This window comes from Cloeon dipterum, chromosome 2 (genome assembly GCF_949628265.1).
Source record: "Cloeon dipterum chromosome 2, ieCloDipt1.1, whole genome shotgun sequence".
NCBI classification, from domain to species: domain Eukaryota; kingdom Metazoa; phylum Arthropoda; class Insecta; order Ephemeroptera; family Baetidae; genus Cloeon; species Cloeon dipterum.
In genome coordinates, this window is record NC_088787.1 from 35,752,604 (window position 1) to 35,775,768 (window position 23,165).

Consider the following 23,165-nt stretch of genomic DNA (forward strand, 5'->3'; position numbering starts at 1 on the left):
AGATTCTGCGAAAGCTGATGAAATTTGCAATCTTATATATAAGTGGAAATATCTTTTCCAGCACCACCAAATTTTCTGGATAATTACTGAAATGTTCACTTAACTTAATGAGAAAAAGAAAAATTCGAGAAAAACTGTTCAAGCAGATGACTAAAATTTTGCTGGAGATATCTTCATCAACATCTCATGAAAAGTAAAAATATTCGTGAACACCGTTATCGGGTTGGATGCAATATCCCAAGTGTCCGCCTGGTAAACCCGATGAATTCGAATATGTTTGTATCCAAAAACAATAAATTTGCACATTTTTGGACTCGTCATAAAGGTCTTCTAAAATTGGAGCAAATGTTTCAAAAAGTTGTGGAGTTTTTAAAATTTTCAGAATTTTTTCGGAAAGTTCCGACTTTTCAAAATTGGTGAACATGAACTCGTGGTATGACTCATTGTCAGTCATCGGCCAGGGAAGGGGTCGTATCGTAGGTATTGCGGTTATTTTTGGATGACCAAAACCGCAAAAATAAAACCGCAACCGCACCACTACCGCACCGCAACTGAAAAAGAACTCCATAACCGCGGTTTTGGAGTGCGGTTTGCGGTATTTTTTTCCAAAACCGCAACCGCGCAGGTCTCTAGTTTAAATGCATGTGTGCTTCTTAAATTACTCCCTGTTCAGCCACGATGACACTTTTGGTTTCTATTTCTAAAAGAAGTATGAACAATCAGATTAGGGATCGCCCTGCTCGTAAGTGATGGTCAGTTTTTGTGGGCAGCCAACCGTCATGGCATCAACTGTAAAAAAGCACAACATAAACCAAACAATTTAAAAAAAAGCGGCTGCTTTTTACGTTTTGTATTGTTGCAGCTGACGGTGAAGTATGCCGAGTCGGCTTTTGCAATGTAATTCACGCTGCAATTGCATTTTGCGGTCATGTCAGTAGCCAATAAGCTTGGCTTATTCTTGCACCTCTCGGAGTATTGTGATGCATCGAAGTGGCAGAAGTCGTACTGGAATTCTTTTGCTGGAAAATCAAGAAAAATAAAATAAATAGCAACACGAGAAGCGATGATTTGAGTTAATAATTAATCTTTTTAAATTAATTTGACTGTGCAGCCAGGTTTGCATGTTCATTGGATTTTCCAGCAAAATTGTGGACACATTTCAAAGTTAGAAAGGGAGAAAATGATTTTGCTGAAAAATAAAAAAATAATCCAATTATGAGAAATTGTTTGAGACCAAAAAAGTGGGGCCCCACCGGACCCGTAAACGAATTTCCCAAATCGTGAAATTTAAAAAAAAATAACAACTCAGCTCCTATAACCGGTGGTCCACGAAAAAGGGATGAAAACCCAAATAGCTTTTCGGTTCGTGATAAAAAACCACAGCCTTTGAAATTATTAAAATTATTCTCAGTTGAAACCTATTATTGGTATATTGTTCTTTTTTTCTTAAAAGCAGCCAATTTTTATCATATTTCGCGAACCAACATATATTTATTTAATTGTCTTAACGAAACCTTCTCTGTTGAGCAAAATGTACACGAACTATACAGTTAGAAAATAAGTTTTACTAAAATCACACTGGTATACAGTTGAAATAATAATGTGTAATACCATTAGCTCCGATCAGAATTTCCCAGTTGTTGATATTATCCTGAAAAGTGATGGAGGAGCAGGAGCATGTGAGGATCTGAAGGCATGCCAAGAGCACCAAGAGCTGTAACTTCTCTCCACTCTCCATTTTCTCTATAAAAAAATAGAGTTAAATTCTATATAAAGTTTGGCTCGTTCTTTGACAAGCTGCATCTCATCTTCAGTTGCGATGGCAGAACATGTTTTATTATTTTTTGTCTCTGCATGAATTTAAAAATCGCTTAATATTTAATTTTTAAAACAAAAATGTCTAAACCAGAATTTCTTTGGGACAAAATTAAACCAACCATGTTGGCACAAAAATATGTGTTGGCAGAATATATCTGCTGGATAGAAATCTTAAAATGCGGAACATTTTCTTACTCGGCACTTTTGCCTAAATTCGAACCCAAATTTAGACTGTTTTGTAATCCTAAGATGAATTTGTATGACTTTTGATATAAGGTTCAAGAGGCTTGAAATTGTATGCTTCTTTTGCTTATTTAGAAAAAATAAGATAGAAATATAAACAGTATTTTTATATTTTGAATAAAACATGGCATTCTGTTTAATCTCTTCATCCCCAAATTTCAATTTGAAGCCAATTGCACCCGCCTCCTAGTTACTCCGAAAGCCTTTATTTGTTTATTTGAACTCACTCCAGCCGTTGCTTCTTTGTGCCGCGGACGGCGGGCGCGAGCGGCTCTCCGCGGGAGAGGCAGCCGAGAGAGTGACGCGGACGCGAGCAGAAGAGCTGCTTTATTTACGCGGCAAGCGGTGGCCGTTCCTTCAACTCTCGCGCCGCTCGCTCCAAATTCCAAAAACATTTTTAGCATACACAACTGATTGATCCACACTAAAGTATACAGAGTTAATCGCTATTTTTCGTCATTTTCTGACTTTCGTATATGGGGAAAAACTGCCTAAAAGTCGGCACATTAACTTTATAATTAATCAACCTGCAAAACGTTTTTTAAATTTAAAAATAATAATTTATGCATCTGCTCAGCATGTCATAGAGGCTTTGGGCACCACCCGAATTTTTTTTCTTTACCAAATATAAATAATGTGGTTAACTTTACATTATTTTGATTCAAGAAAATCTGTTAAACTCAGTGTTTTTTTTATTATTATTAAATTTATAGAACAACGTTTAGCTCTCGGTGCAGAAGAGGGATTCTTTGAGGCTCTATTTCAAAAAGAATTGGTTTCTGTGGAGCATCAACTAAACTCAAAAGTGCAAGAAAACAAAAATTTCATACCTTATAAGTTGGTTGTGTGTCTCAACACCTCGGCGCCTGATTTGCGAATGATAATAACTCAGCAGTACAACAAACGTTTTGTCCGCTGCGCGTCAGGACAACAGGTACACATATTTTTGCGTCAGCGGGCAAAAAGTACAAACCTGCAGTTATCGTAATTTTATACAGGAGGGGATGTTGTTTGTCTGCGCTGCCCTAAACAAGCACACACCGTTTTAACGACTCCAAATTTTAAATTTACTTTAAATTTAGTACCATGTAAAAATAAGAAGTTCGTTCATTTTCTAATGTCAGTATATTAATTGCGGTAGTCTTAAAATTTAATTTAGCCTCCTTTGTTTCTGATTTAAAATTATATGAATTTTAAAATTCAAGGTCGATCCATATTTTTAATAATTCAAGCCAAATTTTTTTACAATGGTGCCATTTAAAAATCCTTGTTGGTTTTTTTTACAATTTCAAGATCAGTTCATTGCAGCAGCAGGAACAAACGAAGCGCGTGCGAGGTAAAATTTAGAATCAACTTCATCAAAAGGGAAACTCGGTCCATTCTTGCCAGCTAGAAGCTCCTTTAGAGTATTTAAAATATTTTAAATTAAAAAACAGGCAATATACAAAAATATTGTAGCATTTTATTTGGTCTCTATTAATGGCATTATTAGCGTTCATCACACAAATCTCATCTCTGGCTGCCGTGCATTGTTGCAAATCAGATCTTTTTTTCTCTCAGCCATTCCTGCAGATGTAATCGCAGTTTATTTTCCGTCATTATCCACTTTTAATTTAGGTAGAAAACGTTCATACATTTAAATTTATTTGAGCAAATATAGAGATCGGTGGCCAGTAACGCGCGCTTTTGGCCTGAATTTTATCGCGCCAGAAGACCTATCGTAGCTTTGATGAACGTTAATTGAATTACATTAAATAATAAAATCAGACTTTGGACAGCGGGCCCATTCAAACTATTGAAAGCTTAGAGGCTTAAAGTGATGATTCCATGTGTTTGTACCATTATTCAAATTTCATGATAAACTGCTGACACAAAAAGTAAAATGAATTGTTGAAATTATTATACTACGCATTTTCACGATTGCCAGTTTGCTTGGATGCAATGAAATTGATCAACTGCTCCCATTTCTCCCTGAACAGAGATGACACTTGGCTTCTGATCATGAACAATGTGACAGCAAGAAGGATCACGTTGATCACGAGTGACAGGAGAAAAAACAACATCCAGATGTTGCTTTCATCTTGCACTTCCGCGCTTGCGTCTCCGTGCTCGTAAGTGATGGTCAGTTTTTGTGGGCAGCCACCAATCAAGCCGTCAACTATTAAAGCAAAATTTAAACCACAAAATTAATAAAAAAAAACGCATCTCTTTTTACCTGTTTGATTGTTGCAGTTGACGGTGAAGAATGCAAAACCCTCCTCTACGTTTGCAGCGTAATTAACGCTGCAATTGCATGTTGATTTCATGGCAACCGTCGCTTGTGGCTTATTCTTGCACCGTTCGATGTTTTCTGTTGCATCGTAACGGCAGAAGTCGTACAGGAATTCATTTTCTGGAAATTATAAGAAATAATTAAAATTATTTAACGATCAAACATGATTTAAATGTTTAGTGCATATACTGCAGCAAAAATTTTGACACCTTTCGAGGTTAAAAAGGAAGAAAGTTATTTTTCTGAAGCCGAAAACATTGAAAAATAGTATTATTTTGAAAAACAAAACTCGGGTCCCAGGCCCTGAAAACAGGGTTCAGAAATAATGCCGACAATCGGCCCTAGCAAAAGAGGGTAAAATGGTTACAATTTTAAACAAATTGTAGTGAAAAGTAATTATGAGCCCAAAACCATTCAAACTCGAATTTTTCAGTCACCCCTCGTAGATTTGAGAGACAAGAAAAGGGCCCTGGTTTTTCTTTAATTAGAAAAATCGGCTCCTAATTGACAGACACGTAAAAGAGACAAAAGCCTTCACGGTTTTTTTCAATTGTTTCGTGATAAAAACAAGCAACGTTTGAAATAAAAAATTTTAAAAATAAAAAAGCGTCTCATTGTCAGCTGAATGATTTTTATTTTTAAAATCTGTCATTTTTGTTTCATAAATCAAGCATTTTTAGTCTGTAATCTAACTTTATGGTCAACAAAATGTAACAAGTAATTCAGAGTAAAATGTTATTTCCCCACCAGCGAGGGCAGCAAAACATTTTGAAAAGATTTTTTACCATTAGCTCCGATCAGAATTTCCCAGCTGTTGAGTCCCCTCTGTTGAAAATCGAGGGAGGAGCAGGAACACGTGAAGATCTGAAGGCAAATCAAGAGCAGCAGCAGTGTGAGGGAATGCGTGTGTATGTGTACGCATTCCCTCACAAGCAGCAAGGGCCGTGCCTTCGCCTTCCCTCCACTTGCCATCCTCTGTGTAAAAAATTTAATTTAAATTAATTTCTACTAGTGTTGCTCGTAGTTTGATATTTTGTATGAAAGAAGCGAATAAGCAGTGACGATAAGCCGCATGTATAGAACATATTATATTATTTCAAATTCAAATTCTCTGCATCAAATTTAAATTTTCAATTAAACCAGCCAGTTGACTCGAATTGTCAAAGCATTCTCAGGAATCAGGAAAGTAAAAGCGGTACTGGGAGATAATTTAGGTGGTTAATTTTGTTTAATATTTTAACGGTGTTATTGGTACTTGCTGAGCTCATAGTCCACGAGATGTGCTGAGCAGAGGTTAAAAAAGCCGGATTTCACATGTACAGAGTTTACTTATCTCAAAATTGACATGTATTTTTCTCTTTTCCGAAAAAAATACATGTCACATTAAGATGATCATCTCGGTTCTTTTTCTCCGAGCTCCCCAGGTAGAAAAACTCGTTCTCTGTAAAATAGTTTGCATCGCATTCTAAATTTGCTGTTAAAGTGAACAATTATTACTATTTTTTGTTTATAAGATTAGCAAAAAATTTCTGATTTTGATTTAAAAATGGAATTCTATTTAAACACTTTCTTAAAGAAAATCGCAAATTAAAATCTTTGAGCAGTATAATTTACTGACAGAACTCTACATATTTACGAATTTCCGTGATGACATCTATAATTCGACATTGTGTCATAAAAGCTTCTTGCGCCTTCCTGCCAGTCACTGGAAGCGTTTGAATTCACTCCACGACCGCCAATAAATATCACTTTAACAGCCGCTGCTTTTTGTGTCGCGGACGGCGGGCGCGAGCGGCTTTACGCGGGAGAGGCAGCCGAGAGTGACGAGGACGCGAGCAGCGCTGCTCTATTTACGCGGGAAGCGGTTGCCGGCGAGCGCACAAACAAACTAAAAAGTCTTTCCTTCACTTCACGCGCCGCTCGCTCCCTGCCGTCAAACCCAATAATTCAAAAATAATTTTTATTATCAACAATTGATTGATAAATACTTGAACAGATGGAATTTCTGCTAAAAATGGCTTGAAAGTCGACAGTGTTAAAAATACTAACCTGCAACTTTTTTAAATTTAAATTATAAAAAAAATTGTTTATAATTTGAACATGCTAAGCGCACTTCTTGACAGGCTTTGAGGGGGAAAATTTTACTTTAGGGTAACCAGAATTGTAACACCCATCGTGTCATCCTTAGATCGCGGAATACCACCAAACTATATTGGTTTCTGATGGCTTGTTTGTTATTCATGAATCCAAATTCATTGGGATTCTCAGAAACTCTGTTTCCCAGATGATTTTCTAGATTATAGACGGAACAAATAAATGCTAACTTATAGATGAAAACATTAACAGTAGCAACCACACCGCAACCGCCGCTTTTGGCTTTTTGACACAAACACTGCGGCTGTCATGCGGTTGTGAACACAACAACACCGCATGATAATCGCGCGGGATGTTGATTGATGCCAAATTTCAGGAAATTCTTACAATCAGTCAGGGAAGAAGAAAACAAATACCAGCAAAGAAGCAAAATTTCATACCTAAAATTGGTTAAGTAGTGTCCAACTCGAATGCGTTGGCTGATTCCAAAGTTCCAAACCAAAACATAAACAAAAATAGTGCAGTTGAGAGGAGCGAAGGCTTCACTCGATTGTCCTGCCCGTTTCTTCCAGCGGGCCAATGAAATCTTGAGATTGAGCTGACGTAATGCGCAAAGCTGATGAGCACTTGATGCTCCTTTAGCTCCTTTGTTAACACCCTTCTCGTTGCAGAGCACACTTCATAATACTGTATAATATTATACGCTTCTTACAGATCCCTGATCTGCCCCAACACGCGGCGCGGCCTCGAAACAAGAGCAAAGGCGCGCAGCCACCAAGCAGCGCCGTAGCGGCCGTCTTTCGAACTGGATCGGCTTGATTAATTTAATTTGCTCATCTGCGCGCCGCAAGTAGCGAGAGTCCGTTGGCGCGCGTTGGGGCAGAGATGAATTAGGGTTCGCAAAACCCGCATTTTTCCGGAAAAACCCACTGCATTGCAAAAAACCTGTTTTCGCGGGTTTTTCTGCAATTTTGCGCATTTTTTCAAAACACATGCTTTCTTATGGAAAATAAAAAATTCTCATGATGGATGACCAAAAATAGGGATTTTTCAAAATCATCAAAATCAGTATTACAGCCACTTGTTCCACCAAGAGACTGAAAATTTTAACTCTCAACGTAATTTTCAGAAATTTCAGACTGCTTCGGAGCGAAAATTGACTATTTTTGGGTTAAATTAGGAAAATGCAGAAAAACCCAAAACTGGTGGGTTTTTCCAGTTGGTTTTTTGCGCAAAAAACCAGTGGTGCATTTTTGCGCATTGCAAAATTGGCGAACCCTGGAGATGATACCATGACAGTGGAAAAACCAGGTTATATCCGGTTAAAGCCGGATATTTCTGGTTGCATTAAAGATTATCAGATTTCATCTGAGAGACCATTAGGTAAAAATTAAAAAAAATTAAAATTTGTGGTTTTCCGGACTTTTTCTTGATTTACGCTCTCAAATTGATTAAATCACAGTGCAAAGTTCATTTAAATCAAAAGAAATCAATGGACACCATCTATAATGTTGGATTCAAACCAAAAAGGCTTACTCTCCTGGTGAATTTAAGTGAAGTTATGTACATGTATATCTTATTATTTAATTAATATTCTAACTCAATTAATTTCCCTTCAGAGTTTTGGTTTTCAAATACATCACACGAAATATTTCAATTATTATTCAATTCTATTAATTTATTTTTCTTTTAGCATGGTAATACATCCAGGTGATGATCTTCTCACAATATATTCCATCTAATTGCAAATTACAAAAACAATATATTAAAGAAAAAATTAAACATACAACATTATCAGGAGTTTTTGACATAAGAGAAATACTTTTGGGTAAAATTTTTGTTTACAAAGAAAATCTTTCAAAGCCGTGGAAAATTGTTTTACTCGGGGCCCTAGGCGCAGTGACACAGGCAAGGCACCCACTAGATTTAATTTATTCTGGGGAATTGGGAAATATTTGAAAAGTGCGTGGTTTTAATTATATTCAACTTGAAATGGGAAATGTTTTAGATTTTAAATAGATTTAAATTTATTTTATAATAGAAAATTGTGAAATGCACCATGTTGGAAAAAATCGGTTAACACGTGGCGGAAAAAATCCGGTTTTAATCAGTACCAGTTTGAGCCGCCTGCCTATATTGGCAGAACCTGGTAAATAGAGATGACACTTCGCTTCTAAGCATGTACAATAAGACGACAAAGACCACGTTGATCACAAGTGACAGAGAGAGAGGTACGATCCAGTTAACACAGCCGCTGCACTTATCTTCCATATGGGTAACACTGGGTGTTTCCGCGCTTGTAACTGGATGACTCACGTCGCCGTGCTCGTAAGTGATGGTCAGTTTTTGTGGGCAGGCACCCGTAAAGCCGTGAACTATTAAAGCAAAAATTAAACCACAAAAGTAATTAAAAAGTGCTCTGTGTTAACCTTTTTCATTGTTGCAGTTGATGGTGAAGTAAACCGAGTCATCCTCTGCGTTTGCAGTGTAATTCACGGTGCAATTGCATTTTTTTTTTATGTTAATAGTGGCGCTTGCCTTATTCTTGCACCTTTCCATGTTTTCTGATGCATCGTACTGGCAGAAGTCGTACAGGAATTCATCATCTGGAAAAAAGAGAGAAGAGATTATTAGTAAAAAATTAATTTTTATAAACAATTTATATTAATTTAAGGGTGTAACTACATTTAAATGTTAAATGAATATTATTGAATTTTTCGGAGCGAAAATTAGGAGACATTTTAAGTTATAAAGGAAGAAAAAAATTTTTACTGAAGATCAAGCGCATATACAAACAAATAAAAAAATCCGATTTTGAAAAACAGATCATGGCTCGTCAATGGGCGCCGATTGGAGCCCACAGGCCCTGGAAAGAGAGTTCGAAAAATAAATGTGTCAATAATCGCGGTGAAATTTTCTAACTCGCACCAACGCTCAAAATTTATCCCGTGAAATTTAAATTTGCTCTGGAAAGATTAGTTTGCCGGCCCCGCTCGCCCTCTCGGCCAACACAAAAGTGGTAAACGGTAAATGTATTTTTTTTTAAACTTCGCCTCGGTGTTGCACAAAATTGTGGACCAAAATCCAATGGAACACGATTTTTCTGTCACCCCGTATCGTTTCCGGCAGTCAAATATTTTCCCGTTTGAAAGATGCAAAGGTCCCCGCTATTTAGGTATATTGTTAGCCTTTTCCTAAGACCATCCAATTTTTATCTATTGCCAGCAAACATTTTTATGTCTCTAATCAAACCTTACGTTCGGTTCGGCAAAATTTATACAAACTAGAAAGTTAGAAAATGTTAGCTAAAAATAAATTGTACTAAAACTCGCGAAACCCAGTAATTGAACTAATTAAATATAAAAGACGAGTAACCGCAGTGACCATTTGGAGAAAATATGTTATATTACTGTTTATTGCTCATTTTAAATAAGTACATGCATAAACTATTAAGATTAATGAACAATGGCAAGAAATGACAAGCATAAACGCCCGAAACAAAAAAGTGAGTCGTCGTCGTCACGTTATTTCCTCACGAAAAAGAGCTGAAAATACATTATAGCTGATATCAATGTAACCTTACCATTAGCTCCGATCCGAATTTCCCAGCTGTTGATATTCCTGTTTTGAAAATCGATGGAAGAGCAGGAACATGTGAAGATCTGATGGCAAATCGAGAGCAGCACGAACTGTAACTTCCCTCCAGTCTGCATTCTCTCTGTAGAAAAATTAAATTCACTTAGAGTTGGGCTCGTGGTTAATATTTTGTTTAAGAGGCATCCTTATTTATAGATGGAGTGCATAAGGATATATAGGAATAAGTATTGGCAAGGCAAGACGAATCATCTATTCAGTCACGAAGGCAGAACAGAATTATATTGTTTGTTTCTTCCTAAAAAAAGCAGTTAGACGAATACGAAAAGCAGTTAAAGAATTTTGTTTATGCTAACAAATTTTATACTTATGATGAATATCTCAATTTCAGAGCATCAAATGTAGCAAAACACACACACTCGCTTGTTACACAAACATAACGAAATGTTAACACTATGTTTCTTCTTTATTGTTATTAATTATTTTGTTGTTTAAGACTAATTTGTAAATGCGCGGACAGAAATGGAGAAGCTTCGATTTTTGTACCGCTGTGTAATGCAAATAAAGGAAATTAAATTAAAATTAATTGAAATATAGCGCATAAAATTAATTTTTTCAATTAAAAATGTAAACATTATACAATCACGGACTAGAGTTTAACTATGTAGTACAAAATAACCTTTACAAATGGTTACCAGCACTGCGTGAAATATATATTTAAAAAAATATGCCGTCATCTTTTCTATGAGCTCCAGGTTGAAAAACTCGTTCTCCTTTCTATGTGAAGTAATAATGATTCGCAATGGAATATTCGCTGTTGACGCGTAAATACTACATTTTAATAACATATAACATTTAGTGTAAAAAATTGTTTGTTTAGTGACTCGAAATGCTCAAATTGCTCAACGGGCTGGGAGGCGCACCGGCGCCGACTCGCTACTTGCTGGTTTGCACCTTTCCAGCATGCGTGATTTGGCTTCACGGGAAGAATGTCTAGCGTTTCAAAAAAAAAAAAAAAAAAAAAAAAAATCAGCATTCGTGCCAGTGAAGTGCGCGCCCTTCCCGGTCCTCGGACAGGGATAAAAAGAGCAAAAAAGGTTTAGCATAAATTAAGGGAGAGAAATTAACAATAATTTTCTTTTGATTTGGAGTATTAAAAAAGAAATTCAATTTAATCGCTTTATCACGAAATTACAAATTTTTAAGCGTATTGTACTTCCCTGCCAGTAAACTTAGAAGCGTTATTAGAATTCATTCTGCGGCACCCAATACCCAATGCCACTTACTTCAATAGCCGCTGCTTTTTGTGTCGCAGAAGGAGGGAGCGCTGAGAGGCGGGCAAGGGAATGATAATATATAGTGTAAAGTTCAGTGCTGCTCTTTGTACGCGGTGGTCGGCAAGCGGAAAGCGGAAAATCTTTGACGGTGAGCGGAAGAGGCTTCACTTTTCGCGTCACGCGCTCCCTACCATCAAACCCAATAATTCCAAAAACATTTTTTGCATAAAAAATTGATTGATCCAAAGTAAAAGAGCGCAGAAACAGGTGCGTTTATTGTTGTTATTTTCTGCCAAATGTAGAATAATGAAGAAAATTAAAAAAATTGCGCGAAAGTCGACACACAACTTGTAAAAATATTAACATGCAGCATTTTTGTTTTGTTAAAAAAACTGATTATAGTTTGATTATCTGCGCTCAGCTGTTCTTGTAGGCTTTAAGCTCACCCTGACCAAATAGCACCACCCGAATTTCTTTTCTCTATGCAAAAAATATTTAAATTTGATCTATTGTTGTTTGTAGAAAAAAAATGTGATATGCTAAAAGTTTGTTCTACCAATAAATTTATAGACTGACGTAAAGTTCTCGTTGTAACTAGAGGGGACGGGGGGTTAGGGACTTCTTTGAGGCTTAAAGAATAATTATTGGTTTCTACAATAGGCGGGCAGCTGGCTGATCGCGGCCGGAATGTTGAAAATTTCAGGCAAGACGGCAAATCCCAAGGGAGAATATATAAATACCAGTTAAGCAAAGCGAATATCGCGTAACCTCTTAAAGGACCAACTAAAAAATCAACTAAAATGCAAGAAGAACAATTTCGTACCTTAAATTGAATGTGTGCAAATCTTTTTGCTGGAGAGAGATCGTTAAGCACAACCATATGGAGCGTCCGTGAGCAGGCTAAGAAGTTCAGCATCCACTGGCAGGTAGCAGGTCAATTGCTTCTTTCAGCCAATCAGAGGCCGTCTCAGAGTTTGTTGCCTGTTACACCTTAGCCGGTACCGCGGTATCGCACTTCGCAGCTGGTGCGAGTGTGAGCTGTGAGGGCGAGCCGCACCCACTCTTGCAAAAATAATCATCATAGTCGGCGTCTGCATCACTCTCCCTCCCACAGACCACAGAGTAAGGGATCGGTACTCGCGCCAAAAACGATATCAAAAATCTGATATTGATATGATATTTTAAATATCTGCGATGATATTGATATTTTACACCAAAATATCATGATATTGGGGCGGATCACGGCAACGCAACCTTGAGAAAAAAATGGCAACGCTGGGCATAAAGCAAGCATTGTACAGCGTTTCAAGGTTGAGCTAAAAAAACGGTGCCGTGATCCGCCCCATTATATCAGATATTTTTCAGAAATATCAGCTGATATTTTCTGATATTCAAAATATCAACGATGATATTGATATGATATTTAAAATATCATATCAAAATTGATATATCAAAGTTGATAATAATATACCGAACCCTGTGGCACAGAGAGCAGGAGCTGCTCGCGCTCGCCGTCTGCGCGGCTGGAGTGAATTTAAATAAAGCAGGCTTATATGTATGTAGTGACTAGCAGGCAGGGTTCGCAAAAACCCGCATTTTTCCGGAAAAAAACCACTGCATTGCAAAAAACAATTTTTGTTTCGGATTTTTTCTGCAATTAGGCTCATCCTTCCGAAACACATGCATTTTTATTTGTGACCAAAAATAAGCCTGGATTTTAAGAAATCAGTAATATGACCCTGGTGTCACCTAAACGACGTTTTTCCCGCGAAATGTGGCATTTATGGGGCTACATTCGGAAAAATAACTGGTGGGTTTTCCAGCTGTTTTTTGCGCAAAAAAACAGTGATGCATATTTGCACATTACAAAATTGACGAACCCTGCTATAGCAGGAAAGTGCAATAGGCTACAAATGGAATTAAGGGACGAAGCATTTAAATAGAAATAGACTAGCACCATTTTAAATTCAAATTTGAGAAAAAATATTGTAAATAATTAACCCTATATTTTGCTAATATTTTTAACACTAAAATAAACTTGTATTGTTTACGTCGACATCAGGAAAATATGCAATGCAAATCATTTTTCGGATAGAAAAGAGAGCGAGTTTATTGTTCTCCTGGAGCTCATAGAAAAGAACCGAGATCTTTTGATGATGGCATTTACTTGGTGTAAAATTTTCACGCTGTGTTGGAAACCATTGGTAAATATATAAATACACAAGGAAAATACGATTCGTCCAAGTCTGTGAGTGGTGATGAGCTGAGCTGTGAGAGTATTTTAGAAACGACCATTGGTAATTTTTTTCTGTGTTACTTATCGTCACAGGTAAATAAGAAAATAATCATGCAATTCATAGGCGATCGGTTGATTTGGATACACCTCAAGTGGCAGTGGCCATATCGTGGAAAAAACCGGAAAAATTCATATACACCGTAAATGGTATACAACAACCTCCCAATCAAATTGTAAAGCCAAAGTACATAGTATATAACAATTTAATGATTTTAGTTTTGTTAATATTTTATAAAGTAAAAGTGATTTCTTTATTCCAGATCCAAAACTAGATAGTATAAGAGCGCACAAATTTTATTATTGGAGATCTACTTTTTGACTTTAATAGTAAAATATTCACTTTGTAACTCACTCACTTTTATAAAATAATAGCTCAGCAAATAAAATCAAATTTAGTTTTTGTCACAATTAATTAATCAATTGGAGAGTAAAAATTTGGGTGTTTGTCGAGCGCGGTGCGCATTTTAAACTCGACGACCATGACAATTTCCCAAACCAAAATTTCTGTGTGCACCATATTTTTATAATATTTAATTCAGCATTATTACAGACGTGCTTGTTTTGTTTATTATCAATCAGCAATTAGCTTTTCCAATCAAAAATTGCAGCAAAGCAAGTAAAAAAGTGGAGTCGCTGTCACATTCACGTGCTCTCCCACCACTTTTAAGTGACTTTGGCTACCACTTGCTGCTTATGGGATTTTACGTGTTAAATTTGGAGGTCGCTGATTGGTCCCAATTTCCCATTTGATTTAACCCGTGGATTCGTGTGGCACTAGCCTGGCACACGGGTCGCTAGTACGCATGCGCTCGTGTGCTTGCGCTCTAGAGCGAGCACTGCGAGCAGGCGGCAAGCCTGCAGACTGAAATATATAGCGACTAAAGGGAAATTTGGCCAGGAAAATGGAAATTTAGGAATGTTTCCTTCCTGCCTCCTTTGGACACCTCAAGTGACCCTTGACCCACTTACATGCACCGATCGCCTATGATGCAATTTTAAGCCTTTTGAACCGAACTCTTAAAGTTATCCAAAATCCTCTACAGCCTAAAACCGTCTAAATTGGCTTCGAATTCATGCAAAATTGCATATTCGGCACGAGTAATGACATTTTCCAAATTTTAAGATTGTCAGGGTTTTACCTGACGATATTACGATCGCATTAATAATTGTTGCGCACCGATATATATTGACGTGAACTTTCGGGCGCCCACAGGGGAGAGCGGAGGGAGAAACTCAGGTATCAATAAAGGCAACGCAAGAGCCTCCCTCTCGCGAGCACACGACCCACTCGCACCCACTCGCACCCACGCAATCGCCCTCCTGACGGCACACGAGCAAGAGGGTAACTCTCTCGCTCCCCCACTCGTCCCTCTGGGTAGCCACGCTGTACTGTCGACGCCACCAACAATAAACTGGTATGGTAAAGTAACTGGGCATTTTCCCTTCTTGTCCACCCTGCACCCTTTAAAGTCTACCATGGCTATAGAAGAACAAGCTCCAACCTCGTGATAGGGAGAAGGCGCGCCGGCAGGGCCGACTGCACCCATTCGGCGGCCGATTGCCCCGCGTCGCTGACAAAGATTTATCGCGTAGATTTTCTGAGACTTTCATTTTTTGTGCAAAGCATATAGTACATTATTTAATTTTTTGCTAAGTAAATTTAGGCAAGAACAAGTAATATTTCGACATTTTTTAACTGAAAAACTAAATATTAAGCGATATTTAAATTAATGCTGAGAATTTGAAGAGAAACAATTACATAATAATGTTCTGTCTTCGCAATTCGCGACTGTAGATGATGCGGCTTGTCACTGCTCCATCTGTAAATTAATAGGCGGCCGCTTAAACAAAATATTAACCAGAAGCCCAACTTACAAGTGAATTTAAATTTCATTTTTATTGGGGAAATGCAGACCGAAAGGAAGATGCTGTTTGTGCTGCTCTCGATTTGGCTTCAGATGTTCACGTGCTCCTGCACATCCCTCGCTTTTCAACACAGGAATATCAACAGCTGGGAAATTCTGATCGGAGCTAATGGCAAGTTTATATTGATATCAGCTATATATACACAGCCCTTTTTTGTTTTCACTTGTTATTTATCTTTTTTATTAATTATTTCAATTACCGATTTATTATGATACAATTTATTTGGGACTTATTTGTTTGTGCCCTATTGGTCCAGTGGGTCCTCATTTGGTCTCAAGCAATGAGAGGGCGAGATCACTATATATAGCCTTTCTTGGTACAATTTTGAGCTTTGATGGAGCGCTGTGAAAGTTAAAAAAATTTTACCACGATTATCGACATTTCCGGACTCTGTTTTCAGGGCCTTTTAGTTGAATTCTACCTGGCCGAGTTTAGTTTTTCGAAAGTGGAAGTTTTTTTATTTTTGGCAAATTATTTTCTCCTAATTTGTAACGCACTGCCCGGTCTAGGGTTCGGGACTTGTGTTTGGTGCGCTACGCCGGGTGCTTTCCGGATTTGGCCTTTCTGGACCGCGTGCCGCACTCCCGTGGGGCGGCGGCGTGTTCACTAACTTAAGCTTGGGTTCGTCGGGACTCGACGACGCAAGCCGGACACTAACCAAGTCCTTCGCACATGGGAGGATGGTTGTGTCCTCGGTCCTCCAACACTGCCTGAAGGGCAGTGCCAAAAGAGGAGCTTTACGTAATTGCAAATCCTAAGTCTAACTTGCAAATAACTACAAAAGACAGATCTAGGAAAAATACAAACTACTCAAATTTGTTGGCACTCGGGGTTTATTAAAATTAACGTTCGCCTCACTTCGCGGCTCGCGCACAACTACCTCCTCCTCACTCTTCGAGTGCAGGGAGGGGCACATGAAACATACATATAAGTTAGGGTAAATTACAATGATGCGCTGCAAATTTAACCTTGAACTGTCCAAATTTATTTTTAAAAGATCCTCGAAACATTTAAATCTGGATTCAGTTTAATTATGTTCAATATATATATATATATATACTATATATATATATATTACTAATTATTATTCTACTCGCTTTTCTGTTTATTTTTTCCAGAAAAAGAATTCCTGTACGACTTCTGCCGGTACGATGCAACAGAAAACATCGAACGGTGCAAGAATAAGCCAAGAGCGACTGTTGACATGAGAGCAGCATGCAATTGCACCGTGAATCACACTGCAAATGCAAACGCAGAGGATGACTCGGTTTACTTCACCGTCAACTGCAACAATGAAACAGGTAAAAAGCGATGCGTTTTTTTAAATTTCGTGGTTTAAATTTTTCTTTACTAGTTGACGGCTTAGTGGGTGGATGCCCACAAAAACTGACCATCATTTACGAGCACGGCGACGTCTTCCATCCAAATACAAGCGTGGAAATAGAAGTGCATAATAATTGCAGCAGCTTCCTGGTCTGGATGTTGCTTTTATTGTCCCTGTTACTCGTGATCAACGTGGTCTTTGGTGTCTCACTGTTTACACTTAGAAACCTAGTGTCAACTCTGAAGAGGGAGAAAAATCAGATGAAGGAGTGATTGTTGAACAAACATTAAAAAACTTCGACTTGCTTTGTTCAAAATATAAAATTATGATATAGAAATTTAATTTTAATTTATGCAGTTAAAGTATGTAAAATTTTTTCACTAAAATGAAATTCTCTGCTGTGATCATGTGATGAGGAAAATACCAAAATCGTTCATATATGATAGAGTCACTTCTCACTTCTTCGGCCTGATTTGCCCCAAACCCCAACGCAGGCCAGCGGACTCACGCCACGATGATGAGCAAATTAATCAGGCCGATCCAGTTCGAAAGTCAGCTGCTGCGGCGCTGCTTGGTAGCTGCCCGCCTTGGCTCTTGTTTCGCGGCCGCGCTGTGAATCTGCTGGCGTGTATTGAGGCAGATAGGGATCTGGCCGTGGCAATATAGTGCGTTGTTTGAATTTTTTGTAAAATTGCATGAGAAAATGGAACATCGGCAATAGATTTTGGCCATATTTTATGATTTAAGTAATGCCTTCGGGACTGTGTGTGTGCCGATTTTGCTGCGTAAATTTGAGCAGAATGGCGTTCGCGGCGTTGCGCTTGATTGGTTGAGATCGTCGCTCACCGGGCGCACGCAAGTGGTCAAAATGACCCAAAGGGTCGGCAAGTGGGAGAGGACAGTGTTTTCGTCGGAGGTTTCGGTGGTGCGTGGAACGTATTTGGTGGTACGTATTGTCTCCGTCACTATTTGTTGGCGGATTCTGCGACATGCTGCTGTACGTTCTGATAGGCTTCACCGTGAATTATGCCGACGACACTTCCTCTTTGCTTTCCGCCCCTACTAACGAACAGTTGTACTAAAACGCCCGGTTGTCTGCTGATATGCTTCAAGATTTCTGTGAAGCAAATTATAATTTAACATATTTAATATATTTAACACTCAACGCATCAAAGTCGGTTCTCGTGCAGTTCCGGGGACCAAAACATAATGAATCCCCTGAAATAGACCTCGCCGGCAAAAAAATTTAGTGTGCAGAACAAGCCAAAATTTGGGGCTCCACGTTCGACAAGACTGCAAGTGGGATGACCATGCGCAGTACGTTGGTGGCCGCCTGCACACTACGGTGACAATGTTGAATAGTCTAAAGGGGAATGTTAATAAAATTTTTTATTAAGTGTGTATTACGCTCATGCTTATTCCATTATATCATATGGTATTGTAATCTGGGGTGCAAGCGAGATGGGGCGCTGCGGACTGTTTTCGTGGCCCAGAAGCGGCTGATTCGTGCCCTGGCGGGCGAGAGGTACTGGAAGGGGTTGACGCCGCTGTGTTCTGCGAGACCACTTTTTGAGCGGTACAACCTGCTTCCAGTGTTTTCAATTTATTTGTTCGAGGCATGTAAATTTGTTAAAAAAAAACCCCGCCTACTTTAAAAAGACCAGGGACGTGCATGGGCATGAAACGCGCCGCGCGCCTGAATTGTATATTGCGCCTCAGAAATTGATGATTTCGCAGCAAAATCCATTTTCCAGTGCTGCAAATTTGTACAATGCTTTGCCACTTTCACTGCGGCTTGAGCCGCGATACGATAAGTTTGTCGTTGCTTTGAATGAATTTCTTCACTTAAAGAAATTTTACGATTCTGTTGAATTCTTGGAATTTGTTAAAAATTTATAATTTTTGTGTGTAATTTGTTTGTGCATTGCAATTGGGGGGCATATATTTAGAATTGTAACAAAATCTGCTGCATGACCTCGCCAAAAGATAATAAAGATGATAATAATAATAATAATAAGAGTCCGATTGTTGCCGACAACAAGAACGGACGCACTTCAAATTCGCTCCTCAGAATTTTCCCCTTTTGGCCCCGACGTTGAACTTTGACTGGGAGAAACTGGCATCTCCTTGCTCAGCTTTTCACGCCGCATCGATCGACGTCAAAAATTTCTTCCGGGGAACAAGATTTCGGCCCAAAATTCTGGTTTTGAAGTTCTGACCGGCGAGTGAGTACGATTCCATCCAAGCAACAATGGCAAAGACCAACAAGCGCCGAGTAGCTCGCCAACGGCACCCTGCGAATTTTCGCTCGCGACATCGCAGAATCGCGCCGAGGGGCTCTGCCTTGGCGGAGAGGAGTCCTCTTTAGCCGGAGGATGCGGCTCTCCGTCCAAGAAACCGGCCACCGCAACGACCATCGAGGGATCTCGGCTTGGGACGACCCAGAGTCGACCCCGCCGTGCCCTCAACCTTGCCATCAAACGAGCGACAGCCGGCACTCCTGAAGAAAGAAATTCATTTTCGGACGAGGGGTGGCTCTTAAGTCTGCGAAGAAGTCCGGCCGGGGGAGTGAAATCGAGTTCCAGCGCCAAATCTCCCTGACGAGTTGCTGGGGGCCAGCGTGGAAGAGCGTCAAGCCTTGGCTAACGCCCGGCTGCTCACCATGCTTCTAACTCAGCCAAGTCAACTTTGAGAAAACCAGCCCAAGCTGACATCGAAGTTCCTGGCTATCATTCTGATCAGTCGAACAGGCCTCGCGGCTCCTGGTGGATGGTGGCTACGTGGGACCAAGATTGCAGTGAGGACCGGCGCCCTGAACCCGCCTTCGGAGACGACCCCGGCTATTCTAATTTGTCCAGGCGCCAATTCCCGACTTGGCCTCTTTTGTAGGCCCGTCGGGTCTTGTGTATTATTGTTAACCCAGAATAAATACAGAATAATAATAATAATACTAAAACTAATTATTATTTCTCGCCGCCTCGAGAGACTGCGTGGCTGCCGCTTTTACTAAATTTCCACATTTTTATTTTCATAATCCGTCTTCATTTTCTATTATATTGTTGAAGTAAGATTTGCAATTTTGAAAAAAGTCCATGAATCAGCTCAAAGGATTCATTTTAAAAATTTTAACGCTTTATCGACCCATAGTGACCTCAACTCGAACAATGAGCACAGTGAGTGACTTTTTTCAGAACATCAAAAACTACCCGTGCAGTCGATTTTTTGCTCTCATCAATAGAAATGGAATATAATGTAATTAAAAAAAGTTAGCAAGGGTATTAACAAAGAGCTAAAGAATCAACGAAAGCACATCAGCTTTGCAAATTCCGTCAACAAAATTTCATTGGCCCTGTGGAAAGTGGAAGCACATGGCAGGGCAATCCTGAAACATGTTCAGCCACGCAGCTCAGTTTACACATTTCCGATGTCGTCCCATCATCTACCACAAGTCGCAGTCCACACACGCAGCCTACAACTACAACTTTAATAAAATTCATAATATAGGAAAATACTGCGCATCATAATTCTTCCCAATAAATACACTATTTTTTGCTCAGTTATTCCTACGACGTAACTCCTTGGACACATCCATTTTAAGGTACGAAATTGTTCTTCTTGAATTTTAGTTGATTTTGTAGTTTATAATTAGTTGATAATTTAAGAGGTTTGTTGCTATAATTCGCTTTGCTAAGCTGCTATTTTGTTGTCATAATGCCTGAAATTTTCAACATTCCGGCCGCGATGAGCCCGCTGCCCCCGCTTGCTCCAGAAACCGCTATTATTCTTCAAGCCTCAAAGAAGCCCCCCATCCCCTCTACTTACAACGAGAACTTTACGTTGGTCTATAAATTTATTCTTAGAACAAAACTTGAGCATAACAGTTTTTTTTCTACAAACAAAAATAGAGTAAATTTACAAGACAATTTTTTCTGCAACGTTTATGGTATATACAGGGAAAAGAAATTCGGGCTATGCTATTTGGACAGGGTGAGCTGCTCAAAGCCTACGCACTACGCATGAAGTGCAGATGATCAAATCAGAAACAATTTTTATAAATTTAAAAAAAAGGTTATGTGCCGACTTTCTAGGAATTATTTTCCTTCATTTTGCTACGATTAGCAGAAAATGACATCAAATAACGATAAATGCACAAATACGGGCTGTTTTTGTACGAATTAATTGTTTACGCTAAAAATGTGTTTAGAACTATGGGGTGTGATCGTAGTGCGTTCGCCGGGCCGGGTATTTTTTCGTTCCCGAAAATGAGATGAGTTAAAAAATCGAGTATGAGCGGGTCCGGGTTGCGTGTCGCTAGGATACAGTCCTGCCCGGGCCACAAAAATTGGGCCCGATGAACGCCCTAGTTTGATGGCAGGGAAGGGTGCGAGCTGCGAGCGGCGCGTGAAGTCAAAGAATGGGTCTGTCATTATTCCCCTTGCCGCTTCCTTGCCACCGCGTAAATACAGCTGCATTGTGCGTGTTTACATTTTTAATCTGGCGCCTTCCTCTCCCACATGATAAGCAAAAAATACATATGTATTAATAATAATAAGGAGTCCGATTGTTGCTGACAACGCACTTTATATTCACTCGTCAGAATTTTCCCCTTTTGGCCCGGATGTTGAACTTTGACTGGAAGAAACTGGCATCACCTTGCTTAGCTTTTCACGCCGTATCGTTCGACGTTAAAATTTCTTCTGAGGATCTGAGGACCCAGCTTTCGGCCCGAAATTTTGGTTTGTAAGATCTGACTGGCGAGTGAGCATAGTTCCAACACCCCAACAATGGCAATGACCAACAAGCGCCCGAGTAGCTCGCCAACGGCACCCAGCGAATTTTGCTCGCGACACCGTAGAATCGCGCCGAGGGGCTCTACCTTGGCGGAGAGGAGTCCTCTTTAGCCGGAGGATGCGAGCGACAGCCGGCACTCCTGAAGAAAGAAATTCATTTTCGGACGAGGGGTGACCCGAAGCCTGCGAAGAAACCGGCCTTGGTTTATAAGCTGTGCCAAACAAATATTTGGCTGAATGGTCAGTAACAGTTGATATTAATCAGAGTTTAACTGTCGACTCAACAGTCTCACACAACAGCCGTTATCTTCACTATGCTGATGTCATTGTTACATTTCTTTCAGCTGGGCAAGTTATAAATCAAGAGAAACATCAACGCAATATTTAATACGAGATGCGGGAGCTGAATAACAAATAGCCCGTTATTCTCTATATCGTGAAATTGCTTATCGTAAAATCCTGAGTGCCAGTCCTCCTTCTCTGATAAGAAAAAGCAGGAAGCGTTTTGAAACTTTTAGCAAAGGTGTACAATAAATAAGCTAAGGAATCAACGAGTGCGCATACGCATAAGCTATATGCGCATTACGTCAGCTCAACCTCAAGATTTCATTGGCCCGCTGGGACTCACGCTTTCCGATTACTCACACTTCTCGCTCTGATGGAAAGAATCGATGTTAATCCCTATCCTAGCGAGAAGTGTGAGTTGGGCGAAAATTGTGAGGCTACCATGATTATGTTATGCCTTCGCTCCTCTTGAATGCACTTTTATACAACGATCATTTGGCGGAAAGGTAATTTCGAGCTGGACATTGGACACACTTTTTTCAGGTCTGAAATTTTTCTTCTTGCATCTTAGTCGATTTTTTAGTTTCGTTGAATTTAGAAGAGTTTTTCTATATTTGCTTTATTGGGAATTATTTTTCTTTCTTGAGACATGCTGAAATTTCGCATTGATCAACACCCCGCGATGAGGCCGTGCTCTAGTAACCAAATTTTTTTTTAATAAAGCCACAATCAAGCCCACCGTCCCCTCTTTATTATTATTCTTGTTTATTCTCATCATGTCATAATACAAATACAGTACAAATAGAGTACATTATGTAAAAGTCAAAAATTATCGATGAGTAAAAGGCAACAAATGCTAGCGGAAAACCGATTTAACAGACCGAAGTCATCGCAATGCGCCCGTGGGAAAAATCACTAACACTAAAAGCACACGTTCACAGACACTTTAAAACTCTTGCCACATGTGCTGCTTGAGGAGAGCGGGGAATTGCGCGGCATTGCAGTCTTTGAGTGCCGGAGGCAAATCGTTCCATGGCTTGACTACCCTGAAGGAGAACGCGCGCTGGCCGAAAACACTGCGGGTCGGAGGCGGCTGGAGGCGGGGGTGCTGGCCACTATCACCTCTCAATACACGACCCTCAATTATTCTCGCACTGCAACTAGAGTTATATAAAATTATTGTTTGAAAACAACTTTTGTGCGAAAGATTTACTTGAATCAAAAATAAATAAAATTCAAATAACGA

General features: G+C 39.3%; 3 protein-coding genes across 4 annotated transcripts in view; 1 reads left to right on the forward strand and 2 right to left on the reverse strand.

Moving 5' to 3' along the window:
- Positions 1-638: 638 nt before the first annotated feature.
- On the reverse strand, positions 639-3,126 carry LOC135936174 (uncharacterized). The gene is made up of 4 exons (XM_065478895.1): positions 2,892-3,126; positions 1,612-1,743; positions 846-1,019; positions 639-789 (listed from the first exon to the last, which is right to left on the reverse strand). The coding sequence occupies exons 2-4, from the start codon at positions 1,736-1,738 to the stop codon at positions 725-727; spliced, it is 366 nt and encodes a 121-aa protein (XP_065334967.1). The 5' UTR covers positions 1,739-1,743; positions 2,892-3,126; the 3' UTR covers positions 639-724.
- A 375-nt stretch (positions 3,127-3,501) lies between these two features.
- LOC135936125 (uncharacterized) lies at positions 3,502-6,984 on the reverse strand. Of its 2 annotated transcripts, none has more exons than XM_065478824.1 (4): positions 6,868-6,984; positions 5,119-5,774; positions 4,277-4,453; positions 3,502-4,219 (listed from the first exon to the last, which is right to left on the reverse strand). In XM_065478824.1, exons 2-4 carry the CDS (start codon positions 5,303-5,305, stop codon positions 3,966-3,968), a joined length of 618 nt encoding a protein of 205 aa, XP_065334896.1. In that variant the 5' UTR covers positions 5,306-5,774; positions 6,868-6,984; the 3' UTR covers positions 3,502-3,965. The 2 variants fall into 2 exon arrangements, with proteins under 2 accessions (XP_065334896.1, XP_065334897.1); XM_065478825.1 differs by having other exon boundaries at positions 5,119-5,308; positions 6,844-6,908.
- A 15,287-nt stretch (positions 6,985-22,271) lies between these two features.
- LOC135935978 (uncharacterized) overlaps positions 22,272-23,165 on the forward strand; it is a 192,761-nt gene continuing 191,867 nt past the window's right edge. The window contains exon 1 of the mRNA XM_065478633.1: positions 22,272-22,462. The gene's annotated coding sequence lies outside the window, so the exon portion shown is untranslated. The remainder of the gene's footprint in view (positions 22,463-23,165) is intronic.